A 24492-nucleotide genomic window follows, 5' to 3' on the forward strand; every position below is an offset into this window, starting at 1 on the left:
GAAAATTTAGACTTATATAAAACTAAACATTTAACATAATTATAAGCTGAAAAGCCCTATTTGGGGGGTACGGTTGTGTGGGGGCTAATCGAAATAATGGACCGATTTTAAACATTTTTAATAGGATTGGATCAAAAGAAGAGTATGTGCAAAATTTCATGAAATTATAATGCAAATTGCGACCTGTAGCGTGAGCACAAAGTTTACATGGACACCGTCCCCATTATAGTAGGGTATAATATTATCATTCTGTTTGTATCATATCGTAATATTGGTCTAAGACCCAGAAAAGTACATATATTCTTGGTTCTCATTAGATTCTTAGGCGATCTAGACACGTCCGTCCGTCTAATGATCTGACCGTCTGTTGAAAACACGATAGAGTCCAAACGTATTGTTTGGTATTGAAAATGGGAAAGATCGATCCACAATTTCACCTGGCCCCATACAAATTGCCCTCCGGTATACAGTTTAAACAGTCATAACTGATTTAAAAAGACCAGTACAGTGATGAAATTCAAGTTTTTTATAAGTACAAAAATCTCTCTACAACATTTTATGAAGAATTCCCTACCGCCTATGAAGGGTATATAAGATGCGGCAAGGCCGATTATAAAACGCTTACTTATTTTTGATCTAATTTTGACAACAAACAAATAAATATTAATTTATTTTCGCCTTACAGTTGAAATAAACAAAAATTCCAGAAAAATTTGTATTTTCAATAAAGCAAAAAACACATTATCTAAAACAAAGACCACCCACCACTGTCCAGACCCTATAGTATACAAATGTATATAAACTATTGCAGTTTTAAAATTTCTCATTTCATATACTGTTGCTTTGGCAATAACAACATCGATTGTTTGAAACGAAATGTTTTTGAAATATTTGATTTTTCAAATATTCTTCTGCATAATTTCATTTGAAACTGGGGTAAGATTTTATTTATATCTTAAGATAAATTTTAATAATTTTTTTATATATATACTTACTTAGAATTGTGAAAACTCTAATTTGGATGAAGTTTATCTTCATTTATTTGGACAAATTGAAAATATTAAACAATCGTTACAAATAGTAAACAATCGCATAGATGTACTGACCGATAGGTTAGTAAAATATTATATTTTATCATAGAATTGTGATACATATTTGTCTTGTTTATTATTATATATTCATCTATTATTGACAAAAAAGAAACATGTGAAAAGTCAACCAAAACTTCCCGATCAATGTTTGATATACGATTGGATAGCTTACCCAAACATTGCAGTGCAGTGCCACCCAGCTCATGTGCCGAAGCCACTGAATGCACTCGTACCAGTGGCATTTATAATATCACTGATTATTGCTATAGCAATCAGACGTTCACCGTTTATTGCAACTATGACTATAACGATGGGGATTGGTTATACTTTTTAACGCGCTTTAATGGTAGAGAGAATTTTAAGCGAACCTGGAATGAATATGTTCATGGTTTTGGCAATGTTGCCAATGAATATTGGTTTGGGTTTAGAGCGTCTCTATGCTCTAACAAACTATTATGGACCACAAGAGTTGATTGTGTATATTGAAAATTTTGAAGGAATAGCGAAATATGCACGATATAGTGATTTTGTTATTGGAAATGCAAGTGAAAAATATGAATTAAAGACATTGGGAGAATATTCGGGTACAGCTGGTGATAGTATGAGCAATCAATTTGGCTGCTATTTTACTACATATGACAATGATAATGATATGAATGATTCATTAAATTGTGCTAAAACTTATGGAGGTGGTTTTTGGTTTAAGAGTTGTACTACTGCGTAAATATTTAATAACTTCTCTTTAATTTTCCTCACTAATATTATTTTACTATTTTCAGAAATCCCACTGGATTTATATAGAGGAGATAATGGAGATATTGGAAGCTTTTGGCATGATTTTGGTGGCTGGAATTATTCCCATTAAACAATTATATTCATGATTCGTCGTAAAAGTGTAATAAAATTAAAATAATTTAGTTTTTCTTATAACAACAGCATTTTAAATTAAACTGTTTGTATTTTTAAAATAATTTACTAAAATTATTGAATTTAATGAAACGAAAATTACAAAATTTAATTTTAATTTTATTGTAAAAAAATAAATAAAATTATTTCAAACTAAATAATCGTAAATAGAGCGTAGTCTGGAATATAGTATAAACCATAGTAGAAAAAAAGAAGGTAGTGCCAATCAAAAAATTTTATTTTAAATAAGGTTTTTTGAAGCCATATTTTTCAAAATTATGTTGAATTCCGGGAGAATTTTTAATGAAGAATGTGTAATTTATTATTAGGAGATTCATTCAATTATTCATTTTCGCTACAAACTGATAACGACAACACACTGTTCTAAATGATGGATTTTTTAAATTATTTTTATTACAATAATAAATGATTTTATTATATAATTTTGTACTGTAGTCTAAACTATAGTCCAATCTATAGACTACAATATGTATAGACTAGACTATAGACTAGACTATAGACTAGACTATAGACTAGACTATAGACTAGACTATAGACTAGACTATAGACTAGACTATAGACTAGACTATAGACTAGACTATAGACTAGACTATAGACTAGACTATAGACTAGACTATAGACTAGACTATAGACTAGACTATAGACTAGACTATAGACTAGACTATAGACTAGACTATAGACTAGACTATAGACTAGACTATAGACTAGACTATAGACTAGACTATAGACTAGACTATAGACTAGACTATAGACTAGACTATAGACTAGACTATAGACTAGACTATAGACTAGACTATAGACTAGACTATAGACTAGACTATAGACTAGACTATAGACTAGACTATAGACTAGACTATAGACTAGACTATAGACTAGACTATAGACTAGACTATAGACTAGATTATAGACTAGACTATAGACTAGACTATAGACTAGACTATAGACTAGACTATAGACTAGACTATAGACTAGACTATAGACTAGACTATAGACTAGACTATAGACTAGACTATAGACTAGACTATAGACTAGACTATAGACTAGACTATAGACTAGATTATAGACTAGACTATAGACTAGACTATAGACTAGACTATAGACTAGACTATAGACTAGACTATAGACTAGACTATAGACTAGACTATAGACTAGACTATAGACTAGACTATAGACTAGACTATAGACTAGACTATAGACTAGACTATAGACTATACAACAGATTAGACTATAGACTAGATTGTAGACAACACTATAGACTAGACTGTAAAGTAGACAATATACTAGAATACAGACTATAGACTAAACTTTAGACTATAAACTGGTCTTTAAAGAACTTCAGGCTAATTTTTAGACTAGTCCGACAATAATTTAGTCAAAAGTCCAATCTATAATCTTGACTAACATCTAGTCAATCAAAATGTAATTTTAAATTAGTTAGTTTAATGGAAGAAGGATGCTACAAACATCAGCAAAGGGGATAAAAGCCTCACACATTTCTTACTAACAGCACTATCCGTTTTGGTTAAACGATTCTACCCACACCATCGGCTCGTACCTCAAATCATCCTCCTATGTTTTGCTTATTTTGCAGTCACTATTTAATGTTTTGGAACAATTAGCTTCTAAAAAATATTGAATAATTCATGAGACTAACCTTTATTTACAATTTAAATGTAGTTTTTAATATTTGTTTTATAATTTTCAATTTAGAGTAAAAATTTTATTTTTAAAAGGAAACTTCAAAAAATATCAACATTTTTAAATAAAATATGGTAGCACAATTTTAATAAAAACTTCAAAATCCTTAAGCATGTCAGATAGTGAATTCCATGATACAACCATATTTATTATGGTGAATTCCAAAAAATAAAGAGAGAATGACACTACCTTCTTTTTTTCTACTATGGTATAAACTATAGTATGGATTCAAAATGTTCTAAGAATTTTACAAATTTCAATGTTTCATCTTTGGGCCACCAACAAATCGTTGCCAAACCAGAACAGTAATAAATTTGCATCCCTATATAGTAAGGTCACAGGGCATAGAAATTTCTACTTTTGGACAGACTAACTAACTTCATTGTTAAATATTTGAAATCCTCTTGTTGTTCTTGAACATTTTTTTATTAGCTCAACATTAAAGCATTTTCCTCATCATGATCAAACTTCTTTCGACAGCGATTTATGAAACGTAATATCCCAGCTATACGATGAAAATCTTTTATAATCAACAACATGTTCAGTATTTAATAACAATTTTAAACGAAATTCTTCTGCATCGAAATCATTTGAGGCTTCAATTATTTCTTTGGTCCATTTGTCTTCATAATCATATAGAATGTCAGGGTCTTTAAACCAGCTGGAATCATCAGAAGACAATTTGTCTTTTCATTCTGGTTATAAGTCTTCACCACCATCAGTGGTGGTAGAGGGTATATATGTATAAGTTTGTCATTCCGTGTGTAACACCAAGAAATATTCATCTAAGACCCAACAAAGTATATATATATTCCGGGTCCTTATCAAATTCTGTGTCGATTTAGCTATGTCCGTCCGTCTGTCTGTCTGTGTAAAACACGCTCACGTTAAAACTAAGCAAAGGAAATCAAACAAGTTCTCCGAAAATATTCATTATTGGCCTGAGCAGTTTGGTATTGAAAATCAGCAAATTCGGTTCACAATGTAAAAAGTTTTGAGTAAAAATTTCAGACTACCTCGAAAAATATTACGTTTTTTCCTAATTCTCGAGTAGTTTTCTCAGAATTCTGTCACATGTTATTTATTTTGCCCAGGGATCAATTATGTTCAAACTCAAAAAATCGGCCCCCATACAAAGGTCCATATTCTCGAAAATGGGTTTATGGTTAATAACTTTGTCAAAAATATCGGTATCACCACGAAATTTTGCATATATATTATATGTATATAATATGAACAGAAATAATATTACCAACGTAAATCTATATCGGTCCATAAATGATCATAGCTCCCATATAAGGTCCACTTTCGAATATCACTTTAATGTACATAACTAATTAAGAAATAAAGATATTGGAATAATATTCGACATAAATATGTTTTGTGTAAACATATATCACTCTGAAAAAATATTTTTTCGGATCGCTCCATAATTGGGCTTAGACTCCATATAAGGCCTATTGCCGATAACCATGTAAACGCACATATTTCATTACTGAATAAAGATATCGGTATAAAATTCATCATGAATATGTTTAAAGTACATATAAACGACCCTGCGAAATTTTTTCCGGATCGTTGCATATTTGGTCACAGCTTCCCTATAAAGTCCACTTCCGAAAACCAGCACATAACTAATATAATAAAGAAATAAAGATATTGGAATAATATTCGACATACTTAAATATGTTTTGTGTATACATATACATATGGCTCCACCAAATTTTTTCCGGATCTGTCTTTAATTGGTCATCGCTACCACATAATGGCCCACTTACGATAACCATATAAATGGATGTATTTCATTACTGAATGAAGATATCGGTATAAATTTCGTAATGAATGTGTTTAACGTAGATATGAAACATACTGAGAAATATTTTCCGGATCAGTCCATAATTGGTCATAGCTCCACTTCCAAAAATTGCATATTTCATTGATAAATAAAGATACCGGACTAAAATTCCTCATAAATAAGTTTTTGATATACACAAATCACTTAAATTTTTTCTGGATTGGCCCGATATGCGGTCCACTTTCAAAAATTACTTAGCCCCACATATTTCATTGACAAATTGACATGAGTATTTTTTTGTATGTACATATAAATCATTCTGAAAAATATTTGGATCAGTATGTTATGAGAATCTATAAGTGTAAATTGTTTGGTACTTTTTCATACTTCAGCTGCTACTTTTTGATTTTTCAGAAATAATGAACCAAAAAAACATAAAATCATAGACATAGGATCCTAATGTAATGAAAATCTATAAAAGTAGGCGTTTTTGGTACTTTTTCTTTAATCCAGTGGTACTTTTTAAATCATTTATAATATTAAACCTAAAAAACATAGAATTAAATACGCAGCGCCCCGGTTAAATGAAAATCTATAAAAGTAAACTTTTTTGGTACTTTTTCGTTATTCCAATGGTACTTTTTCATTTTTTTAGCAATATTGAACCTAGAATTATATAACCAGACATATAAGATCTTAATGGAATGAAAATTAATGTTTAAAAATGGAAACTTTTTGTTACTTTTACGTTCTTTAACTGGAACTTTTCGATAATCCCGCTCCTGTTACGGATATTATGACCAAAAAAAAAACTAAATAAATCCATTTTTGGGATTTTTCAAAAGATTTTTTTTGTGAATTTCAAAATTTCTTTTTAGTTTTACACTGTCTATATAACTGTAAAATATGTCATTTTTTGAGATCGCAACACAAACAAATAAATAGGATCTTTTTAAAAAATTCAAAATACCCAAAGTGTCCTACTTTGCGGACCCCTAACTGCTCCCTAATTTTTGTTGATTTTTATACCCTTCCTTCGTGAGAAGGGTATATATAAGTTTGTCATTCCGTTTGTAATTTCTATAATATAATTTTCCGACCCTATAAAGTATATATATTCTGGATCCTTATAGATAGCGGAGTCGATTTAGCCATGTCCGTCTGTCCGTCCGTCTGTCTGTCTGTTTGTGTGTATGTTGAAATCAGTTTTCAGAAGACCCCAGATATCTGCGAGATCCGAATTTTCAATAATTCTATTGGAAATACGATCGAATAGAACGCTATTTAAAATCAGCCCAATCGGCCCATAAATAGCGGAGATATGAGCAAAAATACGAGACTACCTCTGAAAATTTCATGAAAAATTGAGATTTTGTATTCATGCTCAGACAGAAACTGTAAACAACAACAACAAAATACATAATCATACGGTAAATTTTGTTATTGTACGTGTTTATAAAAACAAAGCTGAGCATGACGTCACGTTACGAACGAAGCAGTATGTTGTTATTGGCTAGACACATTAAATATAGTATGTAGAGCCTGGATTAAGTGAGAACCTATAAAAGGGAACTTTTTGGTACTTTTTCGTTCTTCAAAAGGTACTTTTTGAAATTTCTATAATATTGAACCTAGAAACATGAAATTAAGTATGTATGGCCCGGATTAGGTGAGAACCTATAAAAGGGGACTTTTTGGTACTTTTTCGTTCTACAAAAGGTACTTTTTGAAATTTCTACAATATTGAACCTAGAAACATGATATTAAGTATGTAAAGCCTGGATTAAGTGAGAACCTATAAAAGGGGACTTTTTGGTACTTTTTCGTTCTACAAAAGGTACTTTTTGAAATTTCTACAATATTGAACCTAAAAACATGAAATTAAGTATGTAGAGCCTGGATTAAGTGAGAACCTATAAAAGGGGACTTTTTGGTACTTTTTCGTTCTACAAAAGGTACTTTTTGAAATTTCTACAATATTGAACCTAAAAACATGAAATTAAGCATGTGGAGCCTAGATGAAGTGAGAACCTATAAAAGGGGACTTTTTGGTACTTTTTCGTTCTACAAAAGGTACTTTTTGAAATTTCTACAATATTGAACCTAGAAACATGAAATTAAGTATGTAGAGCCTGGATTAAGTGAGATCCTAAAAAAGGGGACTTTCTGGTACTTTTTCATTCTTCAAAAGATACTTTTTGAAATTTCTACAATATTGAACCTAGAAACATGAAATTAAGTATGTAGAGCCTGGATTAAGTGAGAACCTAAAAAAGGGGACTTTTTGGTACTTTTTCATTCTTCAAAAGGTACTTTTTGAAATTTCTACAATATTGAACCTAGAAACATGAAATTAAGTATATAGAGCCTGGATTAAGTGAGAACCTATAAAAGGGGACTCTTTGGTACGTTACCTTTTTACATTTGGTATTTTTTGATTTTTTGTAATAAAATTCGTACTGACTGGTTTTAAACACATCATGGTGAAGGGTATATAAGATTCGGCACAGCCGAATATAGTATTCTTACTTGTTTGTACTGATACTAGAACATTTAACATAATTATGAGCTGAAAAGACCTATTCACGGGATACAGTTGTATGGGGTCCAGGTGAAATAATGTGCCGATTTCAAATATGATCAATAGGCTTTGTCCTTGGGTAAAGAGTCGATTTTGTGCCATATTTCATTAAATTATCTTGAAAATTGCAAGCAGTAGTGTGTGCACAAGGTTTGCATAGAGACACAGATGGACGGACGGATAGACGGACAATCGATTTAGAAAGTAATTTAAAGTTGGTTGGTATACACTTTAAGATGTGTTGTAGATTAAAAATATTTGGGTCCCACTATAGTGGTATAGAGGAAAAAAAATCTTAAAACTCAACACACACATTTTCGACTTAGTATGTTTTAGTTTGAACGAGGCGATATGATAATCGTATGAGCATTGAAACGAAATACGGACCTTACATTTAAACTGAATGATTTGCAACTCAAAACAAAGTGTAAGTAAGTCTCTCACTTAGCATTTGCTAATCCGTATGTACATATATAAAAGAGTCGCGTTACTGACTAACTAATTCATTATCGAACATCTTTCAAAATAGTGGAAAGGGTATTATGCGTCTGTGCTGATGTTTGTAACAACCACCATAAAGTATATCAATCGGCTTAGAAAGACTTTTTAGGCGATTTAGATTTGTCCGTCCGTCCGTCCGTCCATCTGTCTGTGTGTCCATGTAAAGCTTGTGCGCACGCTACAAGTCGAACTGTTCAAGATAATTTGATAAAATTTGGCATATACTCTTTATTTGACCCAATGGTTAAAATAGGTCATTATTTCGCCTAGCCCCCATACAACCGTATCCCCCGAATAGGGCTTTTAAGTTCATAATTATGTTAAACGTTCTAGTATGTCAGCAAAAATCGTCAAAACTTAATTTTATAAAAGTCTAAATGACACTGCCGATTTTCGTAATGATCGGGCAAAATCCCCTTCAGAAAATGACTTGCTGTTAATTTAATCACACAAAATAAGCTTATTGTAAGCTATTGGTGTGTTATTTTGGAACTCAGATACTAAGAACTACATGACACCAAATTCAGTTAATCATTTAAATTTGTCTATAAAAGTAATCAAAATTTTTTTTTATGTATTTAATATCGATTAGGGTAGCGAAGCACCCAGGGTACTCTAGTTCATACATATGTATGTGATAAGAACTTTGTTTAAATATGCATCAGATTAATTTTTGACTTTTTTAAAGCGACAGCGATTCTTAAACATTAAGATCGAATGGAAATTTAAATACATTTTTAAAGAAACTTAACTAATAAAATAAATATAAAAAATATATTTTGCTTCGATATAAATTTATATATATATATGTATGTATGTAGATACAAATTTGCTATATGGGGTCTTGAGCAATATAAGCGATATGTTTTATAGATCGAGCTATTATTTAGATCTAGACTCGTAGAGTCATTGTCACATCAAATTCAACAAAAAAGTCAGGCATTACTTAGTCACTATAACGTCACTATAAATAACCAATACAGAGAACGTTCTCTTGTCTTCGGCAGTAATGGAGTCTAACAAAAAGTGTTAATTTTATTTATAAGTATTAGGATTAAAAATTCTTAAAAGAATGCATAATGACATATAGAACAAGTAAGAGATCTATATTCGGCTGTGCCGAATCTTATATACCCTTCACCATGCTGTGTTAAAAACCAGTCAGTACCAAATGTAAAACGGTAACGTATATAAAAGTCCCCTTTTATGGGTTCTCACTTAATCCCGGCTGTACATGCATAATTTTAAATTTCTAGGTTCAATATTACAGAAAATTCAAAAAGTACTTTTTGAAGAATGATAAAGTACCAAAAAGTACATTTTTATAGGTTCTCACTTAATCTATGTGAGTATGTAGTGCATACTTAATTTCATGTTTCTAGGTTCAATATTATAGAAATTTCAAAAAGTACCTTTTGAAGAACGAAAAAGTACCAAAATGTCCCTTTTTATAGTATCTCACTTAATCCAGGCTCTACATACTTAATTTCATGTTTCTAGGTTCAATATTATAGAAATTTCAAAAGGTACTTTTTGAAGAACGAAAAAGTACCAAAAAGTCACCTTTTATAGGTTCTCACTTAATCTGGGCTCTACATACCTAATTTCATGTTTCTAGGTTCAATATTATAGAAAATTCAAAAAGTACCTTTTGAAGAACGAAAAAGTACCAAAAAGTCCCCTTTTATAGGTTCTCACTTAATCCGGGCTCTACATACTTAATTTCATGTTTCTAGGTTCAATATTATAGAAATTTCAAAAAGTACCTTTTGAAGAACGAAAAAGTACCAAAAAAGTCCCCTTTTATAGGTTCTCACTTAATCCAGGCTATACATACTTAATTTCATGTTTCTAGGTTCAATATTATAGTAAATTCAAAAAGTACCTTTTGAAGAACGAAAAAGTACCAAAAAGTCCCTTTTTATACGTTCTCACTTAATCCGGGCTCTACATACTTAATTTCATGTTTCTAGGGTCAAAACTATAGAAACTTCAAAAAGTACCTTTTGAAGAACGAAAAAGTACCAAAATATTCCCTTTTAAAGGTTCTCACCTAATCCATTCCTTACATACTTAATTTCACGTTTCTAGGGTCAAAATTTCAGGATATTCAAAAAGTACCTTTTGAAGAACGAAAAAGTACCAAAAAGTCCCCTTTTATAGGTTCTCTCCTAATCCGGGCCCTACATGCTAAATTTCATGTTTCTAGGTTCAATATTATGAAGAATTCAAAAAGTACCTTTTGTAAAACGAAAAAGTACCAAAAAGTCCCCTTTTATGTGTTCTCAACTAACCTAGGCTCTACACACTTAATTTCATGTTTCTAGGTTCAATATTATAGAAAATTCAAAAAGTACCTTTTGTAAAACAAAAAAGTACCAAAAAGTTCCCTTTTATGTGTTCTCACCTAATCCGGGCTCTACATACTTAATTTTATGTCTCTAGGGTCAATATTATAGGAAATTCAAAAAGTACCTTTTGTAGAACGAAAAAGTACCAAAAAGTCCCTTTTTATAGGTTCTCAGCTAATCCGGGCTCTACATACTTAATTTCATGTTTCTAGGTTCAATATTATAGAAATTTCAAAAAGTACCTTTTGAAGAACGAAAAAGTACCAAAAAAACCCCTTTTATGTGTTCGCACCTAATCCGGGCTCTACATACTAAATTTCATGTTTCAAGTGACGTCATGCTCAGCTTTGTTTTTATAAACAATTACAATAACAAAATTTACCGTATGATTATGTATTTTGTTGTTGTTTTTTACAGTTTCTGTCTGAGCATGAATAAAAAATTTAAATTTTTCATGAAATTTTCAGAGGTGGTCTCGGATTTTTGCTCATATCTCCGCTATTTATGGGCCGATTGGGCTGATTTTAAATAGCGTTCTATTCGATCGTATTTCCAATAGAATTATCTCGCAGATATCTAGGGTCTTCTGAAAACTGATTTCAACATACACACAGACAGACAGACAGACAGACAGACGGACGGACATGGCTAAATCGACTCCGCTATCTATAAGGATCCAGAATATATGTATATACTTTATAGGGTCGGAAAATTATATTATAGAAATTACAAACGGAATGACAAACTTATATATACCCTTCTCACGAAGGTGAAGGGTATAAAAACGCATTGTGAATAAAGAAAAAAAGTTGCAGAACCTCTGACCAGTCCAGAATATACATATAAACAATTGTAATTTAAGAAATTTTTCATTTTATTTACTGTTCCATTAGAAATAACATTATCGATTGTTTAAAACGAAATGTTTTTAAAATATTTGATTTCCACAATATTCTTCTGCATAATTTCGTTTGGAAATGGGGTAAGATTGTATTTATTTCTTAAGATTTCTTATAAAATTTAATACTTTTTTATATAATATATTTTTAGATTTGTGAAGACTGTAATTTGGATGAAGTGCATCTTCATTTATTTGGACAGATTGAAAATATTAAACAATCATTACAAATAGTAAACAATCGCATGGATGTAATTAACGATAGGTAAAGTAAAATATAATAATGTTTTAGCTGAAAATTATGATAATTTTCTTTTATTATTATTAGATATTCATCTATTATTGACAAAAAAGAAACTTGTGAAAATCCACCCAAACCTTCCCGATCCATGTTCGATATACGCTTTGATAGCTTGCCCAAACATTGTGCTACCAATGCAGTGCCACCCAGCTCATGTGCCGAAGCCACTAAATGCACTCGTACCAGTGGCATTTATAATATCACTGATTATCGCTATAGCAATCAGACGTTCACGGTTTATTGCGACTATGACTATAACGATGGGGATTGGTTATACTTTTTAACGCGCTTTAATGGTAGAGAGAATTTTAAGCGAACCTGGAATGAATATGTTTATGGTTTTGGCAATGTTGCCAATGAATATTGGTTGGGTTTAGAGCGTCTCTATGCTCTAACAAACTATTATGGACCACAAGAGTTAATTGTGTATATTGAAAATTTTGAAGGTATAGCGAAATATGCACGATATAGTGATTTTGTTATTGGCAATGCAAGTGAAAAATATAAATTAAAGACATTGGGAGAATATTCGGGTACAGCTGGTGATAGTATGAGCAATCAATTTGGCTGCTATTTTACTACATATGACAATGATAATGATATGAATGATCCATTAAATTGTGCTCAAGAATATGGAGGTGGTTTTTGGTTTAATAGTTGTACTACTGCGTAAATATTTAATAACTTTTCTTTAATTTTCCTCACTAATATTATTTTACTATTTTCAGAAATCCCACTGGATTATATAAACGTGGTTTACATATATATAATGGAGATAATGGAGATATTGGAAGCTTTTGGCTTGATTTTGGTGGCTGGAATTATTCCCATAAAACAATTATATTCATGATACGTCGTAAAAGTGCCATAAAATTAAAATAATTTAGTTTTTCTTATAACAACAACTTTTTAAATTAAATTAGTTTGTGTTTTTTAAAATAATTAACTAAAATTATTGAATTTAATGAAACAAAAATTACAAAATTTAATTTTCATTTTATTGTAAAAAATTAAATAAAATTATTTCAAACTAAATAATCGTAAATAGAGAGTAGACTGGAATATAGTATAAACTATAGTATAGATTCAAAATGTTCTAAGAATTTTACAAGTTTCAATGTTTCATCTTTGGGCCACCAACAACTCGATGCCAAAAAAAAACGATTTTATAAACGAATATAAAAGGAAGCCTTAAAAACAGGAAGTAATAAATGTGCATCCCTATATAGTAAGGTAACAGGGCATAGAAATTTCTACTTTTGGACAGACTAAGCAACTTCATTGTTAATTATTTGAAATCCTTTTGATGGCAACGACCTTAACGATAATTGCATTATTCCTGACCATCAGTTTGGTTTCAGAAGAAAGCACAGCACTATCGAACAGGTACATCGAATAACTACTCTTATTCGGAAGGCCTTCGAGAGCAAGCAATATTGCTCAGCATTATTCATAGATATTTCTCAAGCTTTCGATAAAGTCTGGCACGATGGACTAATACACAAAATTATCACATTACTACCTGCGAACGTTCACAAACTGCTTAAAAATTACATATATGAAAGATCTTTTCAAATCCGATCAAAAGATGTGATCTCTTCACGTCGAAAAATATCTGCTGGAGTATCCCAGGGGAGTATTCTATGTCAGTTCCTATATATTTTATATACTGCAGATATGCCAACGAGCGCACTGACTCACACATCTACATACCGCTTTTGTAAGTATACATGAAAACCCTTCAATAGCTTCTGAACAACTCCAGTTTCACATCGGCGAATTGGAAAAGTGGCTGGACAAATGGAAAATAAAAGTCAATGCAACAAAATGTACTCACGTTACATTTACTTTAAGACGGGAAAATTGTCCTCCCGTACAGATAAACAATATAAAAATTCCTGAACAAAGCCATGTGAGATATCTTGGTATCCACCTTGATCGCCGCTTAACATGGACTCACCACATTGCAGCCAAGATTACACAGATAAAATTAAAGTCAGCTCAAATGTACTGGCTAATTGGACCACGGTCTGCTCTAGACTTGGAGTACAAAGTGCTTTTGTACAAAACAGTTATAAAACCGATATGGCTATATCGCATTCAACTGTGGGAAACAGCCTGCTCATCTAATGTTGAAAAATTACAAAGAAAGCAGTCAGCACTGTTAAGGTCAATAACAGGTACCCCGTGGTTCATTCGCAATAGTAATATTCATAGGGATCTCAATGTCCCCATAATACGCGAGCAGATCAAACTCTCTTGTTTAACCTACCTGTCGAAACTAATGGATCACCCAAATCCCCTTGCCAGGTAGTTGCTGTCATTTGAGGGTCATAGACGACTGAGAAGAACGGAAACATTGGATTTTGCCAGATAATCAAATTATCGAGAATCTTTATTATTAGTTCAACATTAAAGCATTTTCCTCAACATGATCAAACTTCTTACGACAGCGATTTATGAAACGTAACAACCCAGCAATCATATGTTTTAGTTTTAAATACCATGAAAATCTTTTATAATCAACAACATCTTCAGTATTTAATAAAAATTTTAAACGAAATTCTTCTGCATCGAAATCATTTGAGGCTTCAATTATTTTTTTGGTCCATTAGTCTTCATTATCATTTAGAATGTCAGGGCCATTAAACCAACAGGAATCTTCAGAAGACAATTTGTCTTTTCATTCTTGTTTTCCCATCGGTTTGTTGGCAGCTATCTATCTCCTATCAGTCGGACTAGTTAATTGAAGATTCCGGTACCACGGTACTTTTTCCTTTTGCAACTGATACTTTTTATATTTTCTATATTACTGAACTGAGTAATCTATAAAATGGGCACTTTTTGGTACTTTTTGTTTGTTATTCAACTGGTACTTTTTGAATATTGAACCTAGAAATATAAAATTTAAATATTCAGGGTCCTGAATGAATTTAAATCAGCACATTGTTACATTCTTCATCTGATATTTTTTGAGTTTTCTATAATATTGAACTGAGTAAATGAGAATCTTTTTAAATAGTATTGTACCATCAAATAAAAAATTAAATATTCAGATTCCTAAGTGTTAGATATCTGTAGGAAAGCACTTTTTGGTTATACCACTGCTACTTTTTGTCTTTTCTGCAATATAGAACCAAGAAACATAAAACATCAGACATATAGAATCCTTTTGGAATGAAAATCTATAAAAGTAGACATTTAGCTAGGTACTTTTGCGTTCATCAGCTGGTACTTTTTGAATCGTTCATAATATTGAATCTAGAAACGCAAATTAAACACTCAGCATACTGAGTGAATGAAAAATCTATAAAAGAACAAGTAAGAGTGTTATATTCGACCATGCCGAATCTTATATACCCACCATCAACCCGTATGCCGTAAATGGAATGCTGCCCTATAAACATTAGGTTGATATTTAAAATAGGGCTTAAGTCAATTATGTACACATCCCTCTTTCGGATTAACAAAATATTCACTTTTATAAATAAAATATTTTTGTCCAACTTTTAAACCATAAACATATATGGGCGGTCAATCGGGGTCAATTATAAAATTCGAAAGAGATTTTGGCTTGCAAGAAACTTATTTCTGTATATCGAATTTCATAGCTATACTCGCATTTTTAAGCCAGTAATGTGCGTTAAAGTCATTTTCTGTAGGGGGTCTTATATGGGGGGGTAAGGTAAATTATGGACCGATTCTCATAAATTTCAGTAGAGAGATTTGTGCTCATAAGAAACTTACTTATGTCGAATTTCAGAGCTATACTCGTATTTTTAAGGCAGTAGTGAGGGGGGGGAGTAGAGTCAATTGTGGACCGATCCTCATAAAATTTGGATAGAATTTAGATAGATTTTAACTCATAAAAAAGTTGCTTATGTATACTCTTATTATTAAGGCAGTAATGAGCGTTAAAGTATTTTTCTGAAGGGGACCTTATATGGGGGTATGGTAAATAGATTTTTGATAGTGATAAACTTACTTATATCGAATTTCAGCGCTAGACTCGTATTTTCAAGCCAGTAATGGGAGTTAAAGTAATTTTTTGAAGGGGATCCTGATAAAATTTGCTAGAGAGAATTTGGATTATATGAAACTTACTTATGTCGAATTTCATCGCTATACTCGCAGTTTTTAGGGAGGCCACTTGTATGGGGGCTATGCGAAAACGTTCACCGATATTGCCCATTTTCAATACCAAACAAAACTTACCTATAAGAAATATGTATGGAAAATTTCAACTCTCTAGCTCTTTCCGTTCGGACTCTATCGTGCTTTCAACAGACAGACAAACAGACAGACAGACGGATGGACGGACAGACAGACGGACGGACAGACATGGCTAGATCGTCTTAGAATTTAATAAGGACCCAGAATATATGTATATACTTTTGTGGGTCTATGATCGATATTTCGATGTGTTACAAACGGAATGACAAAATCAATATGTGGGATATATTTATATTTTTTGATGGTGGGTATAAAAAGATATGAAAACAAAAGAAGCATGCCATGAAATCAAATGTCAATCAAAGCGAACAAAGTCTTTTATGTGGTGCTCAATTTTAATAAAAATAACAAGAAAAAACAATTAAATATTAAAAGTTTGTGATAAAATTAATAAAGGTTGGATCCCGAAGATAACTGATGTCTTCAGAAAACTGATTTCAACAGACAGACAGACGGACATGGCTTAATCGACTCCGCTATCTATAAGGATTCAGAATATACATATATACTTTATAGGGTCGGAAAATTATATTTTTGAAATCACAAACGGAATGACAAACTTATATATACACTTCTCACGAAGGTGAACGGTATGATGATATTAAAATTGTATAAAAAAACATTCAATTAAAAATTTGCAAACGCAAAACAAAGTGAGGGTCTCTCACTTTTAGCATAAGCTATGTAGATTAGGGTGGCCCCATTTGTATGGAGATAGGTACTGATGTTCCCATTGAAAATGAAAGCTTGGTTCATTCTTAGTTAATATTTCTCAAAATGTTTTTTTCAAACAATAATAAGGTTCTTATTCGAGAATTTTTCAATCGTTTTCATATTTCACGCAAAAGAATGTTATGAATTTTTGATATCATTTGAAAGCGCCTCTCAACGCTTTTGATGGTATATCGTATCTTTTTCATGCTAGTTTAAAAATTTTATAATTTTTTGGAAAATATTAACATTTTCATTTTAAATTTTTACATCAAATATTTAAACAATATAATGAAGTGAAATAAATATATTTAACATAAACTTCATTAAATTTCACCCAAATTTTAGGTGAATTTTTCTCAATCAACTTTGAGGAATGTTATGTTTGAATGAAATAAATTTAAATTTTCTTGAGGAACATTTGCAACTTAGGGGCCACCCTAATGTACAGATCGTATGTGATAAGAACCTTGTTTAAATATATATGATAACAAATATTACATAAACAATTATTTTTCGACTTTTTTAAACCGACAGCGATTCTTAAACATTAAAACCGTATCCAAATATAATTAACATATAAAAATTATATTTTGATTCAGGCATGAAAAATTGAAATTTTGAAATAGTACTAATATATGACAAAAAGAGTACTTTTTAGGCTTTAAAGTACTAAACTAATAAACAACTCGACCATAGACTGACTATAGAATAACTACAGATAGACTATTGACTAGACTATAGACTAGACTATAGACTAGACTAGACTATAGACTAGACTATAGACTAGACTATAGACTAGACTATAGACTAGACTATAGACTAGACTATTGACTAGACTATAGACTAGACTATAGACTAGACTATAGACTAGACTATAGAGTAGACTATAGACTAAACTATAGACTAGACTTTAGACTAGACTATAGACTAGACTATAGACTAGACTATAGACTAGACTAGACTATAGACTAGACTATAGACTAGACTATAGACTAGACTATAGACTAGACTATAGACTAGACTATAGACTAGACTATAGACTAGACTATAGACTAGACTATAGACTAGACTATAGACTAAACTATAGACTATAGACTAGACTATAGACTAAACTATAGACTATAGACTAGACTATAGACTAGACTATAGACTAGACTATAGACTAGACTATAGACTAGACTATAGACTAGACTATAGACTAGACTATAGACTAGACTATAGACTAGACTATAGACTAGACTATAGACTAGACTAGACTATAGACTAGACTATAGACTAGACTATAGACTAGACTATTGACTAGACTATAGACTAGACTATAGACTAGACTATAGACTAGACTATAGACTAGACTATAGACTAGACTATAGACTAGACTATAGACTAGACTATAGACTAGACTATAGACTAGAATATAGACTAGACTATAGACTAGAATATAGACTAGACTATAGACTAGACTAACTATAGACTAGACTATAGACTAGACTATAGACTAGACTATAGACTAGACTATAGACTAGACTATAGACTAGACTATAGACTAGACTATAGACTAGACTATAGACTAGACTATAGACTAGACTATAGACTAGACTATAGACTAGACTATAGACTAGACTATAGACTAGACTATAGACTAGACTATAGACTAGACTATAGACTAGACTATAGACTAGACTATAGACTAGACAATAGACTTGACTAGACTAGACTATAGACTAGACTATAGACTAGACTATAGACTAGACTAGACTATAGACTAGACTAGACTAGACTATAGACTAGACTATAGACTAGACTATAGACTCCTATACTAGAACTGACTAGACTAGACTAGACTAGACTAGACTATAGATTAGACTATAGACTAAACTATAGACTATAGACTAGACTATAGACTAAACTATAGACTATAGACTAGACTATAGACTAGACTATAGACTAGACTATAGACTAGACTATAGACTAGACTAGACTATAGACTAGACTATTGACTAGACTATAGACTAGACTATAGACTAGAGTATAGACTAGACTATAGACTAGACTATAGACTAGATTATAGACTAGACTATAGACTAGACTATAGACTAGACTATAGACTAGACTATAGACTAGACTATAGACTAGACTATTGACTAGACTATAGTCTAGTCTATAGACTATAGACTAGACTATAGACTAGACTATAGACTAGACTATAGACTAGACTATAGACTAGACTATAGACTAGACTATAGACTAGACTATAGACTAGACTATAGACTAGACTATAGACTAGACTATAGACTAGACTATAGACTAGACTATAGACTAGAATATAGACTAGACTATAGACTAGACTATAGACTAGACTAACTATAGACTAGACTATAGACTAGACTATAGACTAGACTATAGACTAGACTACAGACTAGACTATAGACTAGACTATAGACTAGACTATAGACTAGACTATAGAGACTAGACTATAGACTAGACTATAGACTAGACTATAGACTAGACTATAGACTAGACTATAGACTAGACAATAGACTTGACTAGACTAGACTATAGACTAGACTAGACTATAGACTAGACTAGACTATAGACTAGACTATAGACTAGACTATAGACTAGACTATAGACTAGACTATAGACTAGACTATAGACTAGACTATAGACTAGACTATAGACTCCTATACTAGAACTGACTAGACTAGACTAGACTAGACTAGACTAGACTAGACTAAACTAAACTAGACTATAGACTAGACTATAGACCAGACTAGACTAGACTAGACTAGACTATAGACTAGACTACAGACTAGACTATAGATTAGACTATAGACTAGACTATAGACTAGACTATAGACTAGACTATGGACTAGACTATAGACTAGACTATAGACTAGACTAGACTAGACTATAGACTAGACTAAGACTAACTATAGACTAGACTATAGACTAGACTATAGACTACACTATAGACTACACTATAGACTAGACTATACACTAGACTAAAGACTAGACTATAGACTATACACTAGACTATAGACTAGACTATAGACTAGACTATAGACTAGACTATAGACTAGACTATAGACTAGACTAGACTCTTGTCTTCGGCAGTGATGGAGTCTAAAAAAAGTGTTCATTTTATTTATAAGTATTACGATTAAAGATTCTCAAAAAATGCATAATGACACATAGAAAAACGCATTGTGAATAAAGAAAAATAGTTACAGAACCTCTGACCAGTCCTGAATATTTAAACAATTACAATTTAAGAAATTGTTCATTTTAATTACTGTTCCATTCGAAATAACAACTTCGATTGTTTAAAACGAAATGTTTTTGAAATATCTGATTTTGCAAATATTCTTTTGCATAATTTCATTTGGAAATGGGGTAAGATTGCATTTATTTCTTAAGATTTCTTATAACTTTTAAAACGTTTGTTATATACATATATATTTTACATATTTAGAATTGTGAAAACTGTAATTTGGATGAAGTGTATCTTCACTTATTTGGACAAATTGAAAATATTAAACAATCCTTACAAATAGTAAACAATCGCATGGATTTAATTAACGATAGGTAAAGTAATATATAATAATGTTTTAGATGAAAATTGTGATAATTACTTTTTATTATGATTAGATATTCATCTATGGCTGACAAAATAAAATACATTGATAATCCAACCAAAACTTCCCGATCCATGTTCGATATACGCTTTGATAGCTTACCCAAACATTGTGCCACCAGTGCAGTGCGACCCAGCTCATGTGCCGAAGCCACTAAATGCACTCGTACCAGTGGCATTTATAATATCACTGATTATCGCTATAGCAATCAGACTTTCACGGTTTATTGCGACTATGACTATAACGATGGGGATTGGTTATACTTTTTAACACGCTTTAATGGTGGGAAGAATTTTAACCGAACCTGGAATGATTATACTCATGGTTTTGGTAATGTTGCCAATGAATATTGGTTGGGTCTAGAACGTCTCTATGCCCTAACAAACTATTATGGACCACAAGAGTTGATTGTGTATATTGAAAATTTTGAAGGTATAGCAAAATATGCACGATATAGTGATTTTGTTATTGGAAATGCTAGAGAAAAATATAAATTAAAGTCACTAGGTGTATATTCGGGTACAGCTGGTGATGAAATGAAACACCAATTAGGCTCCTATTTTAGTACATATGACAATGATAACGATGTGTATGATTCAATAAATTGTGCTCAATATCGTGGAGGTGGTTTTTGGTTTAATGATTGTGGTTCTGCGTAATTATTTAATAACTTTTCTTGAAATTTTAACTAATAAATTAATTTATATTATTTTCAGAAATCCCACTGGATTATATAAAAGTGGTAAATATAGCGGAGATTCAAATGGTTGCTTTTGGTATGGATTTGGTGGCTGGCGTTATTCCCATAAAACAATTATATTCATGATTCGTCGTAAAAGTGCCATAAAATTAAAATAATTTAATTTTTCTTATAACAACAACTTTTTAAATTAAATTTCTTTGTGTTTTTAAAATATATTTAACTAAAATTATTGAATTTATTGAAACAAAAATTATAAAATTTAATTTTCTTTTTATTGTTCATATTATTTAATAGAGCGTAGTCTGGAATGTAGTATAAACTATAGTATAGATTCAAAATGATCTAAGAATATTACAAACTGAACTAGAACTGAACTAGAACTGAACTAGAACTGAACTAGAACTGAACTAGAACTGAACTAGAACTGAACTAGAACTGAACTAGAACTGAACTAGAACTGAACTAGAACTGAACTAGAACTGAACTAGAACTGAACTAGAACTGAACTAGAACTGAACTAGAACTGAACTAGAACTGAACTAGAACTGAACTAGAACTGAACTAGAACTGAACTAGAACTGAACTAGAACTGAACTAGAACTGAACTAGAACTGAACTAGAACTGAACTAGAACTGAACTAGAACTGAACAAGAACTGAACTAGAACTGATCTAGAACCGAACTAGAACCGAACTAAAACTGAACTAGAACTGAACTAGAACTGAACTAGAACTGAACTAGAACTGAACTAGAACTGAACTAGAACTGAACTAGAACTGAACTAGAACTGAACTAGAACTGAACTAGAACTGAACTAGAACTGAACTAGAACTAGAACTGAACTAGAACTGAACTAGAACTGAACTAGAACTGAACTAGAACTGAACTAGAACTGAACTAGAACTGAACTAGAACTGAACTAGAACTGAACTAGAACTGAACTAGAACTGAACTAGAACTGAACTAGAACTGAACTAGAACTGAACTAGAACTGAACTAGAACTGAACTAGAACTGAACTAGAACTGAACTAGAACTGAACTAGAACTGAACTAGAACTGAACTAGAACTGAACTAGAACTGAACTAGAACTGAACTAGAACTGAACTAGAACTGAACTAGAACTGAACTAGAACTGAACTAGAACTGAACTAGAACTGAACTAGAACTGAACTAGAACTGAACTAGAACTGAACTAGAACTGAACTAGAACTGAACTAGAACTGAACTAGAACTGAACTAGAACTGAACTAGAACTGAACTAGAATTGAAATAGAACTGAACTAGAACTGAACTAGAACTGAACTAGAACTGAACTAGAATTGAACTAGAACTGAACTAGAACTGAACTAGAACGAAAGTAGCGCCGATTTCATCTTTATTTAAAACTGAGACAGTGAAGACAGAGAAAATGTGACAGACATACAAACACCTAATTTAAATACTAATACCAGTACTTGCTTGTGAATGCTATACATTAGAGATCGGCTTAAAGAGAACACATTGTTTTTTATGTTGGGAAATAAATGGTTAATTGCGATTTTGAAGGTTTTATCGAAATTTAACTTGAGTTTGTGTAAAAAAACATAATTCTCGTTATGTCATGGATTTGATTGCCAACCAACGCATGAACAACTTGAGATGGTGGAATGAAACTTTTAACGTGAGTCATATGTGGTGTATGTGGCTTTTTGATTTATGTTCAACCAGGCGGCAATAATGAATTATTTATGTTGATTTTCTTCATCTTCTTCTTCTATTCTTACATTTTTTATACAATTTTATCGTTTTTATGTTGCTTTTCTTTTTAATTTTTGCCGTATGCACTTGTTAGCAATGTTTTACAAACGTTTCAAACAATTTTTTTAAGACAATGGCGATAAAAACGAGTCAAGATATAAATAGTAGGGCTTAACCGATCATATAATAGCCTACACAAGACAAGACAACAGTTCGCTAATAGCTGTCTAATTGTTAGGGTAAACTGAACTAAGGAATTTTCATATCTAATAGTAATCAATTGACCACACACTTACAAATGGTCAGTCTATCTGTGTGTCCATGCAAACCTTAGGCGCTCGCTCCAGGTCACAATTTTAAATATACTTTGAAACATATTCTTCACTGGATCGCGTTCAAAATGGTTGAAATTGGTTCATTACTTAACCTAACCCCCACCGTATGTGGCTTTTGAATTCATAATTATGTGAAATATACTTGTGTCTAGGCAAAAAGTGTCTCAACTCAATTTCATAATAATTGCGTCTCAGCTCTCATACAAATCCATCCACCAAGTTATATGGCTTCTTTAAGTTAATTTGCTTTTCGTCAATAAATAACACAAATGCTTAGCTTATTAAATTACAATAAATATTCGTATTTGGTGTAGGGTATCTTATGGTCGGCCACGCCCGACTTAAGTTTCTTACTATATTTCTCCGAAAAGAAATATTCTTCAACTTTAGACATAAACTTTAAAACAAAAACTGTTCTAGTTCTGTTCTAGTTCTGTTCTAGTTCTGTTCTAGTTCTGTTCTAGTTCTGTTCTAGTTCTGTTCTAGTTCTGTTCTAGTTCTGTTCTAGTTCTGTTTAGTTCTGTTCTAGTTCTGTTCTAGTTCTGTTCTAGTTCTGTTCTAGTTCTGTTCTAGTTCTGTTCTGTTCTAGTTCTGTTCTAGTTCTGTTCTAGTTCTGTTCTAGTTCTGTTCTAGTTCTGTTCTAGTTCTGTTCTAGTTCTGTTCTAGTTCTGTTCTAGTTCTGTTCTAGTTCTGTTCTAGTTCTGTTCTAGTTCTGTTCTAGTTCTGTTCTAGTTCTGTTCTAGTTCTGTTCTAGTTCTGTTCTAGTTCTGTTCTAGTTCTGTTCTAGTTCTGTTCTAGTTCTGTTCTATTTCTGTTCTAGTTCATTTCTAGTTCTGTTCTATTTCTGTTCTAGTTCTGTTCTAGTTCTGTTCTAGTTCTGTTCTAGTTCTGTTCTAGTTCTGTTCTAGTTCTGTTCTAGTTCTGTTCTAGTTCTGTTCTAGTTCTGTTCTAGTTCTGTTCTAGTTCTGTTCTAGTTCTGTTCTAGTTCTG

At 31.6% G+C, this 24492-nt stretch overlaps 3 protein-coding genes across 4 annotated transcripts; all 3 read left to right on the plus strand.

Annotated features, from left to right (window-relative positions):
- The first annotated feature begins 1400 nt into the window (after positions 1-1400).
- On the plus strand, positions 1401-2012 carry LOC119606212 (ficolin-1-like). Its single transcript, XM_037959635.1, has 2 exons — positions 1401-1811; positions 1871-2012. Exons 1-2 carry the CDS (start codon positions 1435-1437, stop codon positions 1890-1892), a joined length of 399 nt encoding a protein of 132 aa, XP_037815563.1. The 5' UTR covers positions 1401-1434; the 3' UTR covers positions 1893-2012.
- Positions 2013-11834: 9822 nt separating this feature from the next.
- On the plus strand, positions 11835-13114 carry LOC119606209 (angiopoietin-related protein 2-like). Its single transcript, XM_037959631.1, has 4 exons — positions 11835-11926; positions 11995-12107; positions 12171-12812; positions 12872-13114. Exons 1-4 carry the CDS (start codon positions 11867-11869, stop codon positions 13023-13025), a joined length of 969 nt encoding a protein of 322 aa, XP_037815559.1. The 5' UTR covers positions 11835-11866; the 3' UTR covers positions 13026-13114.
- A 7259-nt stretch (positions 13115-20373) lies between these two features.
- On the plus strand, positions 20374-21639 carry LOC119606210 (fibroleukin-like). 2 transcript variants are annotated; one of them, XM_037959632.1, is made up of 4 exons: positions 20374-20483; positions 20563-20675; positions 20739-21380; positions 21442-21639. In XM_037959632.1, exons 1-4 carry the CDS (start codon positions 20424-20426, stop codon positions 21581-21583), a joined length of 957 nt encoding a protein of 318 aa, XP_037815560.1. In that variant the 5' UTR covers positions 20374-20423; the 3' UTR covers positions 21584-21639. The 2 variants fall into 2 exon arrangements, with proteins under 2 accessions (XP_037815560.1, XP_037815561.1); XM_037959633.1 differs by having other exon boundaries at positions 20739-21157.
- Positions 21640-24492: the final 2853 nt, after the last annotated feature.

The sequence above is a fragment of the Lucilia sericata genome, unplaced genomic scaffold, assembly GCF_015586225.1.
Source record: "Lucilia sericata isolate MDLA Ls3-8-SP2 unplaced genomic scaffold, ASM1558622v1 Contig000560F_arrow, whole genome shotgun sequence".
NCBI lineage: Eukaryota > Metazoa > Arthropoda > Insecta > Diptera > Calliphoridae > Lucilia > Lucilia sericata.

Excerpts from the sequence above, each read along its gene's own strand:
- LOC119606210 (XM_037959632.1), top strand. The coding sequence starts at position 20,424 with ATGTTTTTGAAATATCTGATTTTGCAAATATTCTTTTGCATAATTTCA. Across the intron at positions 20,484-20,562 it reads TAATTTCATTTGGAAATGGG|AATTGTGAAAACTGTAATTT; the intron begins GTAAGATTGCAT and ends TTACATATTTAG. Across the intron at positions 20,676-20,738 it reads ATGGATTTAATTAACGATAG|ATATTCATCTATGGCTGACA; the intron begins GTAAAGTAATAT and ends TATTATGATTAG.
- LOC119606212 (XM_037959635.1), top strand. The coding sequence starts at position 1,435 with ATGGTAGAGAGAATTTTAAGCGAACCTGGAATGAATATGTTCATGGTT. Across the intron at positions 1,812-1,870 it reads TTTAAGAGTTGTACTACTGC|AAATCCCACTGGATTTATAT; the intron begins GTAAATATTTAA and ends TACTATTTTCAG.
- LOC119606209 (XM_037959631.1), top strand. The coding sequence starts at position 11,867 with ATGTTTTTAAAATATTTGATTTCCACAATATTCTTCTGCATAATTTCG. Across the intron at positions 11,927-11,994 it reads TAATTTCGTTTGGAAATGGG|ATTTGTGAAGACTGTAATTT; the intron begins GTAAGATTGTAT and ends ATATATTTTTAG. Across the intron at positions 12,108-12,170 it reads ATGGATGTAATTAACGATAG|ATATTCATCTATTATTGACA; the intron begins GTAAAGTAAAAT and ends TATTATTATTAG.